Here is an 18,449-nt window from a genome sequence, read left to right as displayed (position 1 = left end):
CTACACATGTTGCAAGTATTGTCAATTGTGGACAGGAATTGTCCTACATTCAGTGCTTGGTTTGTTATCACTGCACCTTTATAGGTCAGGGTAAGTGCATAATAATGTGGCCTGAGAGTGAAAGGGACATGGTGACTGACACAGTCTAATGTCAATGCACATGTACAACATACTGGGAAATGTAAATATGCAGGCAGCTTAACCAGATATCATAGGGGTAGCATTTTTAAATGCAAACGCAAGCCAAGCTTTTAATTTTAATCCACCCTTATGTACAGAAAAACACTTTTTAAATATTGCATCTCTCTTTCTTGCACATGGGATCTGCTGTACCCATGATGCCATGTGTGGCCATATGTGATCATCAGTGATCATCAGTGATGACATTTGTGATGTCATCAGGGCACGTACGGGCTGAGCAATGCAGACCTCAGTTAAGGATGCGTAGCTTCCAGCACCTGCTGAATTTCAGACTTTTAGTTGCATTAAATCGGCACCTTAACATCATTTCAACTATACTTTATTAACTTAATGTCAAGGGTTTTGTTATGCTATACCTTAGCTGTCCCTTAACTAAAGTTTTTTCACTGAATATATACACACACTTACTTGTGTTGACAATACTTAACTTGGTATCCTTGGTTTGTGAACAACTGCCCAGTCAAATGACCAGTTTCACTTTGGCCTAACATGGAGGGAAATCCCTGCATACTACTACAGTGGGCACCTATAAATTCCACAACAGTGGTAGTTCAGAATCCCCCCCCCTTACAAAAGGGCACATAATAGTACATAAAAAAGGTTCAAGACATTAAGACACAAGACATTCGGTAGCATACCTACATTGGGATAATTCATGTGTGGCAAGTACACCTAAACCAACATCTGTGATTTATTGGGGAGTTCTAGTGCATAGCTATTGTACACTCCTGTCTCACCACTGAAGGGACCTGCCAGCCTAGGTATCTAAACGGCCTCCAAGGTATGTTTTGTGCCTTTTAGTCAAAGCTTTCAAGAGGGTTAAAACAGCACATTTTATCTTCAGAACAAAGGCTTGTTTGGCACGATAAAACAATAGAGAAAACAATGTAAATATCGAACTGCTGGTAACGCACACGCTTTGCACCTTGACTAACATTTCTTAAATTTAACCACTAGATGTTACTCAAAATACATTTGTGTGCATTGCTAAGAAAGGAAAAAAGGCCATTTTCATTTTATAAATTCTGAAATTACCAAGATCTCTTCTCTTGAATGCCGGTAATACAAGTTGCTGTTCACATTCCAGTAGGCACTGAAGCAATCAAGGCGGACAAGCTAAACAAAAATGGAAATCACAAAAAGAGCATAAGATAATTCTGTACAATGGCATACATTATTAAACATACATTTTTATTTTTTTCTTGTGTCAGTCATATTCAAAAACAGTATAATACACACGTATGACTTTTAAAACATAGATCAATACAAAGAAATAAGAACACAGCAATCATAAACTTGAGCGGGCACTGTCAATTATTATTAGTTAACAAGGCACAGATATTCAATACATTGACCTCATGCGATTTTCAATTGCTTGTTGACCATAAATGCAGTTTCTAAATGGAACACTAACACTGAGTACTGTTTGATTATGGAGAGTCCCCATATTTAGCAGAGGGCTATGTCGGCACAGTGACTGGGTTTATAACATTTTAAAGGACGATTTTAATCCGAATGACAATTCACACTGAGATGTGTGGGTAGGTGGTCAAATGGCTCCATTTGAACGGCTCTGAGAAACATTCGGGCTAGCGGGCAGAGAATAAGCGTTACATGGACCTAAAAGGCCTTCTAACCGAACAGGCAATGCTAGGTAGTCCCATGCGAGAGAGACCTACGGTCTGTAACGTCATCCGTTCCTCTCCATGTACGGTTTCAACATATATGATATTGATGCAGGTGGATAGCTCACATGCGGATGAATGGGAGAAACTGCGTCAAACTTGGGTGGAAGAGCTAGGCATGGACATTTCCCAAGAGGTATGGGATAAGCTACTACGCATATGTACTCAGTCAAAGATGGACCTGGGTCTGCGGTATGTACTGGATTGTACCGGATTGTACTGGATCCCTGTGCGGATGGCTTGGACAGGGCTGTCCGATAATGACACTTGTTGGGCCTGTGGTCGTAGTGGGGGTACCTTACTGCATGTGTAATGGGCATGCCCAGGTTGATTGATTTCTGGAGTGATGTTTTAAGCAGATTAGATCTTGTGCTGGGGAATACACTTCCAAGAACACCTTACTCGACAATTTTGTTGTCGAGCAAAGGGAGAGGTGAAATGGCCCAAATGAACAATGAATGGACAAAGAGTTCTTATAGTAACGGCAAAGCAAATATTAAGGGTATGGAAGTCTAGGAAAAAAAATGATGTAGGGGACTGGTTGCTAGATGCGCGTACTTTGTCCAATTATGAAAAAGTTACTTTTAAGAAGCAGAAACGGGAGGAACGTTACTTTGAAATTTGGGGTTTGTTCAACGAGTTGTATAGCTAATGTTAATTTACTGAGCATATGATAAACAGAACATAATAAGAGGAAGGATACCAGAATTTCCTGTTCTATGTTGTGTGTTGACGTCTGTCAGTGATTTATTGTTCGATGTTGTTAGTTGTCTTGCACCATTGCTGTGATATAGAGGCTTGTTATTGGAAGATAAGGATTGGATTTGTAGTTATTATTACTGCTGAAATTAGATACTTGGATACTGTATATATTGCATTGTATTATTCATATGTACACCTCTGTTATGAATAAGTTTGTGTTACTTTTTCAAATTACACATAAAGAGAATAAAAAAATAAAATTACATTTCCGTCTATGAAACATGCCGCAAAACATGCACAGGGTATATGCTTGAGGAATGCGTTACAACAAACTGGGGATGTTAGATTACATCACTAGGATGAATCATAGGTTTACTTCTGCATAGACCACCATTTTTCTCCATAATGTTCACCACATACATAAGTTAGAGTATGGTGCAATTTAGTTAGGCGGCTACCCCCTCATGTGACACACCCCTTACAACAAACTGTAAACATTCCACTGGTAAATGCCCTTCTTTAAGCAATCAGTATCGTGGAGGAATATTGGTATTTTCAATGACAAACCAGGGGTAAATGCAATATGTCCATAGTAAGACATGGGTGACACATATTTGCCGATGTTTACTTGTGTTTCTGGTCATTCTGCCATTGGAGCATGATGCCAACCGCTGGATGCTGTCGAAGGAAACGGCCTATGAATAAACATGGGCCAGTAGAGCACCACAATGGGGTTAACATCCAATGAATTTATCCAATATTGGACAAACCCCGGGGTCAACCACTTTACACATCCAGCACTTACCACAGGAGGCAGTTGTGATGCAAATAATTTTGAGGAGATATCCAGCTCCATTTGATTAGTTTCTGAGTGTCATTGTATTTCCGTGTGCTTAAAGGTCAGGTCTTAGTGCTGTGCAGCCTCTATCCTGCCAGCCTGAAGCGGAGAACATCTCATGCAGGTTATTCCATTACTGCCTCTTGTGACGGGGCGGCCCGCCACAAAACCCACGCTGACTAAGAGCAAGTCCAAGGGTGTTTATTTTAAAAACTTTACAGACAGGATAGGTGTATCTCCTGGGCAAAGGTATCCTGGGCCTAGCGGCCTTGGGATTTTGGTGCCAACAGGCTGTCCCTCGCTGTACCTGGTCTACTCCGGCCTTATCCCCCAATTGGGAATGTTAGTAGTTCTCGGATTGGTAACCCCCAACTGTTGTCTTCTGACTGGGACTAAAGATATTTACCCTAAAATGATGGCTACCTGTCTCCCAAGAGGTCTTCTAGGCCCCCCTAACCTACCCTGCTTAGCCATCTCAGGGAGTTAGGGATGGTGTCTTCTTCCACCCGGTGTCACGTTCACTTCCCTCACACCCACTTGTACCTGACCATTCACTATACTAGCCTTGTTAAGATGTTCTCCTCCCACAATGACACTGTCCCTTCAATCTCTCACTCCATGTTTCCGCCTTCACCCATTGATCTTACTTCTCTTACTCATGCTCTTACTATTGCTCGCAACTCCAACTAGCCCTCTATCTCCGTTATCTGCTCTTCCCTCCTCCTTCTCCCTCTAATTCCTTGCCTCTTTATTATTCAACTACTCTTACAAATAGCCATTCCTATTCTTCCACTCAATGCAACGCTTGCTAGTGTCTACTGATCTCTACTTTTCTCAAAACTTTAGGGTTGGTGATCCCATCTTATTTTGGTCTCCTATGGACCTCAGCGGCTGCACATCAGCAGTGATATTCTCTGGAGATCACCAAGTAACCAGTGTGAGGGACCAGAAATGCGAGGGGGACAACTTGGTAGAGATTTTTCACAAGAAGACATTTTATTATCTTGTAGTGTGTGATAAACGCCTCGCTTTCCCTAACCTAACAAGGATTTCCCTGCCTATCAAACTAAGACTAAAGGAAAAAACGAATGTCCAAAGGCATCTATCCCTCACACTTATACATACAACAAAATCATACAGGTATTTATTTATATGGCTGTGCAACCTGCCCTTGCCACTTCCTTTCAACAAGGTTTTCATCAGGATGGGTTTGCCACAGTCCATCAAACACATTAGTGGCCTTGCCACTTTATTTCAACAACCTTTCACCACAATGCAGTACTTGAATAACTTCTTCCTGGTCCAATAACCTGCCAGGACTACCACTAACAGTCCCTTTCCTGATATACCCGCCTGCCAGGATAAAACTCTTACCACTATACAAGTACTCTGTGGTGAGGTTTACTTCAAAAAAGCTTTAACAAAGTCTTTGGCTTTCAACAACCTTTAGATTCACAACTTTGCCCATACGGATACAACAACCATTAATGTGGTTTGTTCCACTAATGTGTTTGCCACATGCAATGCAGGATACATACCTCTCCCCCTTGATAGCTTCCATAAGGAGGGTTCTTTCCTGCCATCTTTGAGTTCCTATCACAGGTATGTATCCTCTCCCCAATGAAACCTTTCACAAGGAGGGCTTCTGTCCTGCCACCTTCTTCCACAAGGAGGGCTTCTTTCCTGCCACCTTTTATTGAAAATGGCCCTTCTTTGCCTGATGCAATGCTGGTTATAATCTTGTTTCAATATTGCTCACGCTTTACTTTGGCAATGATGCTTACTGTCTGCATTCAATATTGCCTCCCCTTTACTTTGGCAATGATGTTACTGTCTGGATTCAATATTGCCCCCTTCCTTACTTTGGTAATGATAGTTGCAAGTTTCCTCTTCGTGTTTCCCATCAATACAAAAACTCTTTCATTAGCTCAGAATGTAAGCAGTCAGCAGTATATCGCGGAGTGCAGCGGGATCACCTATGAAAGACCAACTCACTGTTCTCTCCCTGCGCGTCCGCTCAACCTGCTGCACCTTAACTCTTCTTTCGTCAAGACTTGAGCTTCTAGCAGCTCTGCTCATACTCTCGTGGTCTGCAACCTCACAACACGAGCCTGTGGTGCTGCTAGTCATCTTCAATGCTTGCCAGCCACCGGAATAAGGCACCGGACAGGTAGATCTTCCCTCTCCCGCAAGGAAGTCAGCGTTGCTTCCCGCTGTGAGACCTCTGCACTTTGGGCTTCCACATTCTGCAACTCTCTCAGCACCATAACACGCTATGAACATGGCAGCGGTCCCGGCGTCTTCACTTCTCTGCTCCTGCTGCATACACAGCTGCTGCCTACTGCTTCTACTGCTGGCCTGCACCTGGAGGGGCCTTAAATATTTAAGTCCTGCTTAGGTGTAGGTCATCAGAAACACTAGACTGCATACTGCAGTTCTGTGCCTCCAAGCCCCTCTTCCTAGTCCCTGTGCCTAGGGCATTATGGGACGTGAAGTCCCTAATGTTATTGTTCCGATCATCAAAGGTTTTCTCACTATGTTTATAAAACATACCTCAAAGTAAGGATTTTAGATAAATTATTGGTTGGCTCTTGTTTTCACAGTTCAAACCAAAGGGGGAATCACACTTATCAGAAGCAATGGTATTAATGTTTAGATCTTTACATGTTCCATTGTTATGCTGACCATAAGGGTTTTTATTACTAATACTTTGGGAATCTTTGGGAAAGGGAGCCTCACTGACAATAAGCCATTAGGCATTCTGGCATCATGGATATCTCACCCTCCAAAGATGAATACTGTGTCTCTCCTAACGGAGTCAGCCTATTCCCTTGGGTCCTTTTTCCTCCCAGGTGATCCACCTGGCTAATATTACCCCCAGGGTTAGGATAAGGTAGCGGTTGACTTCCTCATGGCACCTGGGAGGAGAGTGGGATCCTGTGAGGACTCTGCAGGATTCATCACACCAGACAGTGTTTAATAGGGGCCAGAGAGAGGGTCACCCAGTACATCACAGCTGGACGACCATGCCTCACAGGGGACCAGAGTCAGGGCCTACACAAACAACGGTTGCCTCAAGTGACTAGAAATTACTCATCAACTGTGCACCCACTGTGTCGGCTGAAAGACCACTGCAAATTGGGCATTATCCGATCCCAAATTGGCAGTTCAGCTCAAACTACTAGGCCAAATCCCTCTACATGAGACCTCATGCAAGACATGCTTCACCCTCATTTGGACTCAGTGAGGTGCAGCTTGAGTCTCTGGGTAAAACAAGATTGGAACCAAGCCTTGGCATGCTTGCCCCACTTGGTGCAACAAATGCAACACTGGAGAAATATGACAAAGCTTTTGAATGACAGTGTGGGGTGGTATGCCCTGATATGGGTCAGAGCTTTCGGTGCCTTGAGGTCCAAGCTACACCTTACTGATGTGGCTTAATGAGGGTGAAACATCAGATCTGCATCAATACGTTTTCAGTTGTACCAGATCGCCAATTAGCCTTGTGACAGCTTGGGCTTACACTGCTTAAACAGTTGTTCCCAAGCAACTTTCTACTAAAAGAGCTTGGCACAAATTGCCTGGTTCACCAACGATTCTCAAAATCTCTGCAACATATGTCATAAGGCAAATGCAATAAAACTACATGGCCTAGAGGGGAACTGTTGCATACGCAGCAAAATGGCTGCAGACCGTTCCGGCTGCCGACTCAAATATTTCACGATAAAACATCAGTCATCCCAGCACCTGCGATGGAGAAATCGATGAATGCATCCAGCAGAGAGCAGCGCTTACAGTGTTCCTCCTGAGCGCGCTTGCGACTGTGAAAGTGGAAGAACAGCGTGAACTCAGTGAGGCCTTTGTGGGCGCCCATGCTGTCAGATATCGCTGAGGGCAGGCCTGGTGCAGTGTGGCAGGGCACTTCATGAATTACATGATTGGACAGCTACAGCCCACACGCCCAGGACCTGAGTGTTGCGCCGGTGCCCATACACCCTAAACATCATGCCGCTATAGTCCCACTCTGGACTGCGGCCCCCAGTGGAGGGGTGAGACATCTGCAGCAAGTCCGAAGAGAGCTCCGGTGGCTGGTGGGCTGTTCCCGGTATCCCTGTGAACGCTGCCTTCCCTCCTACATGGACTAGTGTAGCCCACATGCAAGGACAAGAAAGAGTGCCCCAGAGCTGAATAGCGACAGGAGGAGGGGAGAGCGGGTGAAGAAGTGTCCCCTGTCCACAGTGGTGTTTTTCGAGGACCAAAACGTTGCAGAGTGATCCCGATGCAGGCCCTACCCCGCCTTGCCCACACCCTGTTGGAGCCCGCCACCACCCCTGCACCTCCCTCCCTGGTGAAGAAGGTTGTAGTGAAGAACGATTACCTGGAAGGTAGATCCCGGCAGAACAATCTATGCATTGTGGCGGTGCCTGAAAACTACCATCGACAAAATTGAGACATTCGTTGAACATCTACTAATGGAAGTGCTAGACAACCCAACTGTTTCGCATCAATACATGGTTGAGCGGTACTTAGCCCCTAGACCGCCACCAGGGTGCCCCTGAGAGACTAACCATTGCCTGCATATCTAATTACAGGACACACTGCTGAGAGCCGCTAGGGAGAAGGGCGAGCTTAATACGTATCCACAATTGTGATCTTCTTGGAATTCAGCTCTCAGGTGCAGGAGGTGCAGAAAACCCTCCTTGAAACCAAGTATATGCTTCGCAAGAGCAGACCGTGCTATGCAATGCTATATCCGGCTAAATTGAGAGCAATGCAAGATGGGAAAGCCATATTCTTTACAGACCCGAAATCGGCAGAATGATTTGCTAAGGAACTGGAGACATCATCCCGTAAACACCAATCACCCCCTTGCTGATGAGGACAATTATGCGCAAAGACTACCAAATCGTGGGCAGCGTCGTTGGGATTATGCCCACTCGTTGAATCAATCAAGGGCAACTGGGACAATAAGCGGATAGCTGTGAGGCATATATATGTGTCTGGGAAAGGCAGCCTGTTAGGCAGAATCCTGTGCAGGTCCCTTGGGGAACACTTCAAAAAGATTAAGACTACAGGAGTAAGCAGTAAACCCAATTGGTAGCAGTCTGCACCACCCAGATATATCTGGTAGCTGTGGCTGAGCAGTCAGACTTCTCTATATACTGCCCAACTCTTCTTGAGAGTATACACAATAGGGCTAAAAACCCAGTAGAGCAAACAAACACTGAGCAGAGCTTTGTATAAAAAGTATATAATTATTTATTTAAAACACACTTTAGGCAATATACTAGCACTCTAAATCAAAAGCAAGTTAAAACACAGTCAGGTAATGTATACACACCTCCCTTAATAACTATTAGACAAGTCAGAATTAAAACACCACGATTTGTTAAACAGAGGTGAGCGCATAACCTGATGGCACTCCAATAGTTCAGTTAAAGGGAGAGAAAAAGGCAGAGCATAGAAATAAAACAGGTCCCAACACTTTTAGGAGTTCTCAGCAAGGGAATAAAGGCAGTATAGACTGTAAAGCCAAAGTTCATAGGCCAGGCCCACTTAAAGGGAGCAAAGCGAAATGTGCCCAGGATCACACGGTTTAAAAATGAACTAAAAGTCTTTGCAGAATGTTCAAAAGAGGTTGGGGCGATTCAAGAAGGTCAAGTTAGGAGGTCTGGGGCCAACCGAGTTGGCAAGCCAAGGATTTAAGGGTCACCTTGGGCAAACCGAAGAAAGGGAGGCCAGGCAGGACACAGTATCTTAAACAGAGAGGAAGCTCCAGTGGTGGCAGTTGTTCCTGGCAGTGGTTGCAGTTCATTGTTTCGACCAGGGGAAGAGAGGATCTCGTCGAGGAGGAAACGTGGAGTCGTTGCACTGCACAGGGATGAAACCAGCCGCGGAGTTAGTCAATAAAAGGAGCGTTCCTTTTATTTGCGGTCAAAGTGGTGAAGCTTGGCTATCCGGCCGCCGGGGTTCTTGGCATGGGCGATTCGACCAAGAGACGTCTTTGGAAGACGAAAAGGGCGAACTGGTTGGTCCCACCAGCTCAGAGGAAGAAGACTCGTCCAGCAGAGGATCTTCTCTTGTCGCCGGGAAAGTGGTGAGGTAGTTGCAGCAGGGCTTCACCGGTGGTGTCGTCGTTGCAGATGGCTCAGCTTCTCCCCTCTTCGGATTCTTAGGTCCTGTGGCGACTTCTGAAGTTCCAGTTCCAAAGGCCATGCTTTTATGCAGAAAAAGCCCCATTCATCAGCCTAGCTGTCAATCACACATGCTAAGTGGTGAGCCGGGCTGCTCACCACTGGGCCAATCAGAGTAGAGTGCGACTTGGGTTGCCAAAGCAATGCAGTCCAGGGTGCCAATTCCCCCCTCTACCCCTTCTGTGGAACCCAGACAGAGTGGCACCATTTGGAGGGCTTCTGTGGAGAAGCCCGCCAAAATAGTGGAACAAAGGGCTCGACCTTGGTCAGAGTTACAGAGACCGACACAAACGCCCTTTTAGAAAGGAGTTCTGGCAAAAAGACCCAACCGGGGATTTAATATTAAATAAATAAACCAGCGGTATCTTTAACATTGCACCAAAAAGTGGTGCGTTTAAAATCAATGGGAAAATCCCATAGAGAATATTGCGGTGGAATATTTCGTGTGGTAACCACTGCCATCAGCCAGAAACTCGGCAAGGGGGGACTGGACAGTGCCCCCTTGAAAACAGACCCAGGGGCAATATAATTAACCCCTTCCAGTACTTCCACAATATGATGGTTTGTACTGGTTCTGTTCACAATTTAGGACTAGTAAAGTCAATGGTGACTTTACATGCCCTGGGAGACAGTAGTCAGTCCCAGGGTATGGAGTAGGTTTGGGGGTCACTATGACACCCCTGTGTTACTGCACTGAGGGTGCTGTGTAACACACACATACAAAATAGATGATCCCCTATGGAGTAGAAAGGAAACCCCATAGCCCATAAGCACACACAGAGTCGAAGACACTCAAATCATGCCTAAGAGTGGGAGGAAAAGAGTCTCACTCTTAGCAGGAGAAAAAAACAAACCCCAAAAATCCAGCAAAGCTGCTGGGGGACTCACTAGGTTTTGGAAATTAGCCTTATAAGAGAATTCTCCCTAACACAGCCCTAAGGAGAAGCTGCAGCATTAACGCACACTCGGTGCCGCAACTGCTGTTCATAATTGTTGTTGGGGTATACAGGCATGGGGGAAGCAAAGCCGTTGTGGTTTCTGGCGAAGGTGGTGGTACAGTTTGTGGGTGTTAGTTATTTGGGCAGAGTGCATGTCCCTTTGGTTGGGAAACAGCCAGGGGATCCTCTGGTGATGCAACACATATCGAGGCTGCTAACTCCTCATATGACAAAAGGATCACATGAACAGCGCAGGGAACATAAATATACGGAGCAATGCCAGATAGATTTGCAATAGTGTCCTGTAAAATAAGGGGAATTACAAGATATGCAGTTAGTCACCAAGTTAGTGTACTGATGTTGCAGGGTATGGCACTCCATATTCCATCCATTAATTTATTTATTTATTGTGCATTTATAAAGGCGCTTATACAACAAGACATTGTTTCAAAGCGCCACAAGGGGTAGGGGGGGTTGCTACTTACATCCACTCCTCCACGGGATTCAAGCTGCATGATATTTCTTTTGAAGATTACCGCTATCTCATATTGGGTGAGGTGAACTGCTGGGATTGAGAGTTTTGTTGGTTAATATCTATGCCCCCGACGTGGGTACGCCGTAATTCTTCCAGACATGCGCTAGCCACCTCCATAAATACGATGAATATGAAACAATGTGGACATGGGATTTTAACATGGCGCTCACACTTGACATGAATAGGTTCAACTCTGCGCAGAGGGAGGTCCCGACGGCAGTGACAACTTGGAGAGGGATTGTTGAATACCATGGATTGGTGGATGCATCAATGCATACGTACTCCTCAAAGAAGGAATATACCCATTATTCGAGTACACAAGACTCAGTCTCCCGTATAGACTATATAATGGTCACTCTGGACACATTCAGGAATCTGAGTGACTGAGATACTACCTAGGACGCTCTATGATCACTTCCCGTTCCTGCTCACATTTGGTTATACCCAAACTCAGGTCCTCCAGGTGAAGGGTTCGAAAACCAAGAGTCGAGTGATCTGGTGTTCAGGGAGGAGACTGTAAGGATATTTGGCATGTTACAGCACAGAGTACAGCACTACTGCACAAGTAGCATTTTTTTTTTTGCAGCACCACCACAAGGGTGCGGTGCATTGCTATATGGGTTAGCAGATTAACAAGGAAAGACAGACTATTCAGTCAAAAACGATTTTAACATATAAGATGCAAATCTATTTTTACAGTTAAAAGCACACGTGTTCATTTAAAAATGCACACTATTTTTCACCTGAAATGCCTATATTGCTAGAGACACATTTGAAAATTAACAGCTAACATATTAACCATTAACCCGACTAATAAAACCTTATTTTAATATAACTCACTAATAAAATGTGTTCTCTACTGCAGAATTAGGCATACTTTGAAAACCAGTTAAATGAGTGTGCAGATTTTTTTTCCTCTCTTCTCTGCCTGATTATCCGTGTTGTTGTGCACAGTAACTGCAGGAGGAAGGAAGTCAGATTTGCAACAATTGCAAATGTATAAGCGAAGCTATTGTTGAAAAGTAGGAGGATGAGAGATGATGGATTTCATTGGAACACGTCATAAAGAGGGCTGAGAGGAAAGTTTTAGTGGGCAGTAGCAGGGAAAAAGACAGGCAGACATCTTTCTGCACTACTGGGGAGAAGACCTGGCTGTGGGGGTGTCCTGCTGCAGCCGAGACTGGGGAAAGCTGAAAGAATTACCTTTCCACTGGCAGAGGCAGTCCTATCTGAAAAAGCTGAGAATTCCAGGCAATGACCCCGGCTTGAGAAGGCAAGCGTTCCTTTTTGTTGGAGTTAAGCCAAGAGAGCCACATTCACAGAGAGAAGCCTCTGAACAGATAAGGTAATTACCTAACTGGGGGAGCTGTGTGTGTGCACGAAAGTATGCAGTCAGTGTAGAAAAATGAAAGTCCCGTGCGTGTCTTAATCAAGTGCTAATGTTGCAAGTATGCAGTCAGTGTAGAAAAATGAAAGTCCCGTGCGTGTCTTAATCAAGTGCTAATGTTGCAATTTAAGTTCTGTTCTCCGCCACTATAATTGCAGTGTGTCATTGAAAATGCTTTGATTGTTCCATTTTATTGCTGTAAAGAATGAGATCATGTCTGTATGCAACTTTTATAATACAGAAAATATTTGAAAACAGACGGGTGGTTTATTTTCTATTTACCATTACAATGCCAATGATGTGGGGAGATTTTTAAACAGTGCAATGGTCATTTTAAGACAGATGTGTGTATGTCAGAATCAGTATGAATAATTGTGAGTGACTGTAGTATAACTTGTTGGAGGTACATGAGCCAACGGGAAGAGAGACTCTCTGAACATAGCTCCCTACCGTATATAAGGTAGTGGAAATTACCACAAGACTACCACATATAGCTCTCTGTCGTAAATAAGTCAGTGAGTTTGCCCATGGTGGCGCACCAACACTATCACTGGAAATTGTGGTATCTCTAGAATGCAGGTCTGAGGTCTCTCTAGTGATCACACGAAAAATCTAAGCGAAGATAAGGGATTCTGGACATTGGGGCCACAAATAAAACAAGGGAATTATGCTCACCAAAATACCACCAACCACGTATACCAAATATGCAGGTCTGGGTGCTGAAATAATGCATGTCCATTGTATTATTGTTGCACATGGCCAAATCTGAATACAAAGAGTGATTATTGCTAAGTTATTTTTCGGCGGTAATAAAATACCGTCAGGCCCCAAATCTCCACAAAATACCCTACATATTTATGGTGCGTTGCAGGCCGGGAAAGTGATCATAGAGTACCTACTGGGCGTGGCAAGCGTGTCTCACACTGCCATTTGCACATTAAAGGGAACCCATTTTATAATAGCAGTGTGCCACTAAAAACGAATTTCAGAATGTCACAAAGGGAAACCACATTCTCAGATCTAGTGCAATATTTAGAGGCAAAGTTATTTGCACATGGGAATTGGTCTTCGAACAGTACCTTAGAATGGAGTAACCGCATTCAGGGTGAGGTGCAGAAAGAAAAACTAGACAATATTTTTGCAGAAGGCAGCATAATTCAGGTCTGCCTTACAAGATTATTGAATGCAGCCGATAAAAGTGCAGAGAAAGACTGTTTAATACGGCTATGCGGCAAAATATGGTTTATTTTAAACAAGTCCCTGCGAATGCAAGAGAATGATACTCAGCTAATTAACAGGTTAAAGACTGAATTAGATGGGGCAAGTAAAAATCAGGAAATGTTGAGAGCAGAATTGGATGTATGCCAAAAAGACATGCAATTAAAATGCAGAGACTTTGATACTCAGTTATCCAAAAGCAAGAAACAACTTGAAGATAGTGAGCAAGAATTGACACGCTTAAAAGCCTTAGTGGATCACATTAGGCAGGATAAAGATGAGGTTGTTTCAGAAATGCAGATTTTACAAAAAGAACATTGCGAAAAAGAAGGTGATCTCCAGAGTGCAGAACAAGAAATGATTAAAATGATCCAAGAAAGAGACAAGAGAAATAAAGAGTTCAATGAATGCCAAATGCAAATGTGCGATATGCAGGAGGCAATTAATAAAATGAGTGATGAAAATAATTATTTGCATGATGAAGCCAACAGACTCCTTAAAAAGTGTAAGGACTTAGAACAGCAAATGTGCATTCCCAGGTCCCAGGAGAGGCGGCAGGGTACCACATTCAATGGAGTGGAGGTGAATTCTAGCTCTGCCCAAAGAGCTAGTGCCCCAGTGACTGGGCCGGTGACTGAACTTGGTTGCAGCGCCCTTGGGGGATTTGATACTCCCATTGGGGGCAGCCACCAATCTCATACACCTGAAAACAGGATTGAATCACAAAATAGTGCAATTCCATGCATTGCAACAAGTAGCCCCATAAAAATAATGAAATCCATTAAAGCCCTGATCAAACCATTTAAAAAGGGAGGTGAATGCTGCATTGAGGATCACTTAGAAGCGGTGCATGACATTTTTAAAGCGCTCCAGATACCTAAGGAACAGTACAGACAATATTTTCATTTAACTTTAGATGCCCCGATGGCCAGCATCATAAGGGGATTAAATGAACAGCAGAATATGACATGGCTGGAGTTTGAAAAAGAAATTAGGCGTCATTTTTCTCCTTTTCAGTCATTGCAGGAGGCAAAGAAAGTCGCGTACACTATTACTGCTGGACCTAATACATCACCTCGCCAATTTTTACAAGACTTAAAAAGAGCATTCTCTCGCTTTGATGTATCTTTTGACTCAAATTCCAATGAGTTTAAAACCGCATACTTCTATGGGCTACAGAAAGACATCATATCCCAATTGGTCCGTGAATTTGACCGTGACAAGTCCCTTGAATGGATTGTACATCAAAGCACCAAGCTATATGAGGTACTCTATTGTCAGGGTAGAGAAAGTGATAAAATGAAAGATACTAGGCCTAAATCTAAAGAACCCTCAGCCACAGTAATGGAAATCAGGTCAGCCAAAATGTCCCTTGAGTCTGCTCAAAGCCAAGGTAAAAATAATGTGACACCTGAACAAAGGGGTAATCAACAAAGATCGCCATTTCCTGTACCAATGTTCCAATCACATGATCCTAGTAATAGAGAGAGCTACATCAGCCCTAGATATTTAGGAGATAGACCCCGGGTAAGGTACCGGTCTGATATGGCAGGTATGAACAATAACCAGAGACAAAATCAAGATCAAAGAAATGATGGTCCCTACCAGTCATTGGGGACACAGAGCAGATTTGATCCCAGCACCATGATATATGGTAATCAGGATAGGCCCCGATATGTGGATCGATTTACTGATAATGGAAATCAACATAGAGGCCAGTACCCACAATCTGAGAGACAGGACATGAGGCAAAACGTGAACTACAGTCCACGCCAGTACAATGATTCCCCACCAGGGGACTATAATCAAAGGATGGGTGCAACCCGCTCCCCTCCACAAATGAATCAAGAGTTCAGAAACCATCCCAACCGGTATCAATCACCTGAGAGGTATCAGAATAGATCCAATCAGGGGGAAAACAACCAATATCGACCTAGGCCACAGAAAGAGGATCCTAGAGAGGTGGAAAGGTTCCAATGCCTTGAGGCCCAAGTGAAAATGTTAGCTGAGCAAATAGGAAAGCTCTATACAGCGCAAAAACAACCTTCCAAAGAGGGGGCTGATGGCCATAGCAATGACCGGGGGGCTTCCGAAAAGTGACTAAGTACTCATGATAACTGCAGTGCCAAAATGACAGATTGCTCTGATATAACTTTGCATAACGACTCTGAGATGACTAATGGATTAAAAATGAAAGTACCAGTAAATGAAATTGTGATGGAAAGTGTAAATACTTCTAAAAAAGAGGTACGGTTTAACTTAGAGCTAAATAAAACAGTAAAGATTTGCACAAATGAAAAAGAAACATTAGGAATTCCAAAAGAACAAAGGGACAGATTTAAGAAAAATGACTCATGCATGGGGAATACCAGTGAACAGGGAGTAAGTGGGGATGCCATAGCTCCTTCCCTGGGCAAGCAAAACAATGACCAAACACAGACAGAAAAAGGAAATACTCACAAGGAGGGTACAAGTCAATCACCTGAAAAATTCTTTGAGCCACATATTTTTGAAGAGGCTAAAAGGGCTGGTATTACACTAAATGATCACAAATGCACAGAATTAAAAAATGACAAATTGCTGAATGATGTTGTGACACATGTTCAGTTGGAAGGTTGTAATGTGGTCTCTGATGTTACCCAGATGGATGGGCGAACGGTGGCCACACTCCAAAAAATCTCTGAACATGGAGAAATGAATAAAATATCTCGCACAGAAATGGGTAAAAAGGAGGGAAAAATGTCTTTTCATTTACCAATGTGCTTAGCCAAAAGTAAAAAAGACCTGAGAAAGGTGAGCCCTGAAATCAGTAAGAATTCACATTTCTTATGTGTATTAGAGGAAGTTGAGGACAGATATTATGCACCCATCACTGTAGAAGAAAAATGCCACACCTTTGCTATGATTGACACTGGCGCACAGGCCACAATTATGTCCAAGGAGCTGGTAAAGAGTATCAATGAAGGGAGGCCTCCACAGAGTCAGATCACAGTGAAGGCAAATCAAGGCCCAGTGCATAACTTTAATGGGGAGGAGGTGCCCATCATAGGTGTAACTGAGGTTGACATAAAAATAGGAAAGCACAGAATGAAACAAGAGGTATTGATCACATCTATTTGTGAAATTCCATTTCTGATGGGGACAGATTGCCTGAAAAGATTGTCTCCTCTCATAGATGGGGTGAATGGAGTGCTGTGGTCCTTAACCAAAAAACCATTGAGGCCTAAGAAACTAAAATCACAAAACAGCAATATAAAAGAATGTCACACCGTTGCCAAAACAAATGATGCTGTGGAGGTATATCTCCAGAATAGCTGCATACCTAGTGTCACTGTTATATTAATGTGTCAAGACAAAGATCAGAACGACAATGAAAAACTACCTGTACAAATATACTTGGACCCAAGGAAAGATTGGCAGACTGCTATAGATGAACACACATTACGTTTTTACTTAAAAGAGAATACATGCAAACAGAATATTGTTCCTAAAACAGATTCAGAAAAACACATTACCACTCTGGCAGAGATACACATGGAAGATGAGCAACCATGGGTTCACGCTGGTATAAATGATTATCTTAAAACAATAAAAGCCACTTTAGCGCTTGAACATGAAAGGAGTTTCATTAATGAGAAATTGTTGCAAAAAATTATGGAGAGGGAAGAAATCCCGAAATTTAGGATTAAAAACCAATATGTTTCTGGGTTGGACAGTCCAGACTTTGAAAACCGAATTACAGGCAGATGCATGCTTAAAATTAGCATTGGGCAGAAAACAATTTACCATAATGTATGGATAGTGAATGGAGCACAAAATGAATTTTACATGGGCAATGACATCATGCACAGAATGTGTATGGTGTTAGATTTCCTTAATCAAAAAATATGGTCACGCCTAGGTGGGCCGGCGCCTGAATTTGAAGACAAAAGAAGGGCTTATCATTGTGCACAACTAGTTCCTTATGCAGTCGAATTACAAATGAGGAAAAATACTATTGTTCCTGCATTTACAAAACAGTTTGCAATAACACTGAAATGCAAAAATGGACAGCAGATGAAAGGCTCTGATGCATTTGTATGCCTGAATGAATCCATAAAACAGCAAGGCCTGGATTATGAATACATTCCATTGGTAGACATTGGTGAGGGATCTGTAAAAATCATGGTGAATAATAAAGGTTGTCAGGATATTCATTTAGAGGAAAACTCCCCATTAGGAATGGCCATACAAAAATCACATTATACGGCAGATTTAAATAACATGGTGATTGGGAATATTCCTGAAAAATATGTAGATGCCAAGGGCGAGTTGCCAGAACACCTGGACTCTCAGCCCAAAGGAATATTTAAAATTCATTCTGTGTATCCTTATGATTCAAATGAGACAGTGTGCTGCCATCAAGAGGATTGCATAATATTTAATTTAAATGAAAATGAAACAGGAAATCAGCCCATTGAAGTGGAAGCTGATCTGCCAAAATATTTGAAAGTGGCAGCTCTACAAAAAGACACAGCCACACAGTTAGAGGAAAGCGCTGAGATTCCTTTATCAGAAGAGTTTCCAGAATTTTCCAGAATGGTAGAAGAGCAGATATCCTTAGCGGATGCATGTGACAGCGATGAGGATCGACGCAATCTGAGGGAAATATTTATGGAGTTTAAGGATGTATTTGCAAAAGATGCTTATGATTGTGGTTTAACTGATTTACATGTGGCCACACTACCAGAAGGTTGTAGCAGAAATCCAGT

At 43.2% G+C, this 18,449-nt stretch overlaps 1 protein-coding gene across 4 annotated transcripts in view; it reads right to left on the bottom strand.

Annotated features, from left to right (window-relative positions):
• The window catches only part of VPS13C (vacuolar protein sorting 13 homolog C), a 5,236,720-nt gene that overhangs the window by 4,527,846 nt on the left and 690,425 nt on the right, over positions 1-18,449 (bottom strand). For all 4 annotated transcript variants that reach the window (XM_069624493.1, XM_069624490.1, XM_069624491.1 and 1 more), the window contains one exon: positions 1,237-1,317. In XM_069624493.1, coding sequence (XP_069480594.1) covers positions 1,237-1,317 — 81 coding nt within the window. The remainder of the gene's footprint in view (positions 1-1,236; positions 1,318-18,449) is intronic.

The sequence above is a fragment of the Ambystoma mexicanum genome, chromosome 11 (assembly GCF_040938575.1).
Source record: "Ambystoma mexicanum isolate Mex_15411 chromosome 11, UKY_AmexF1_1, whole genome shotgun sequence".
Lineage (NCBI taxonomy): Eukaryota > Metazoa > Chordata > Amphibia > Caudata > Ambystomatidae > Ambystoma > Ambystoma mexicanum.
The sequence above is the reverse complement of the archived record's forward strand: the minus strand, read 5'-3'. Positions and strand labels throughout refer to the sequence as shown.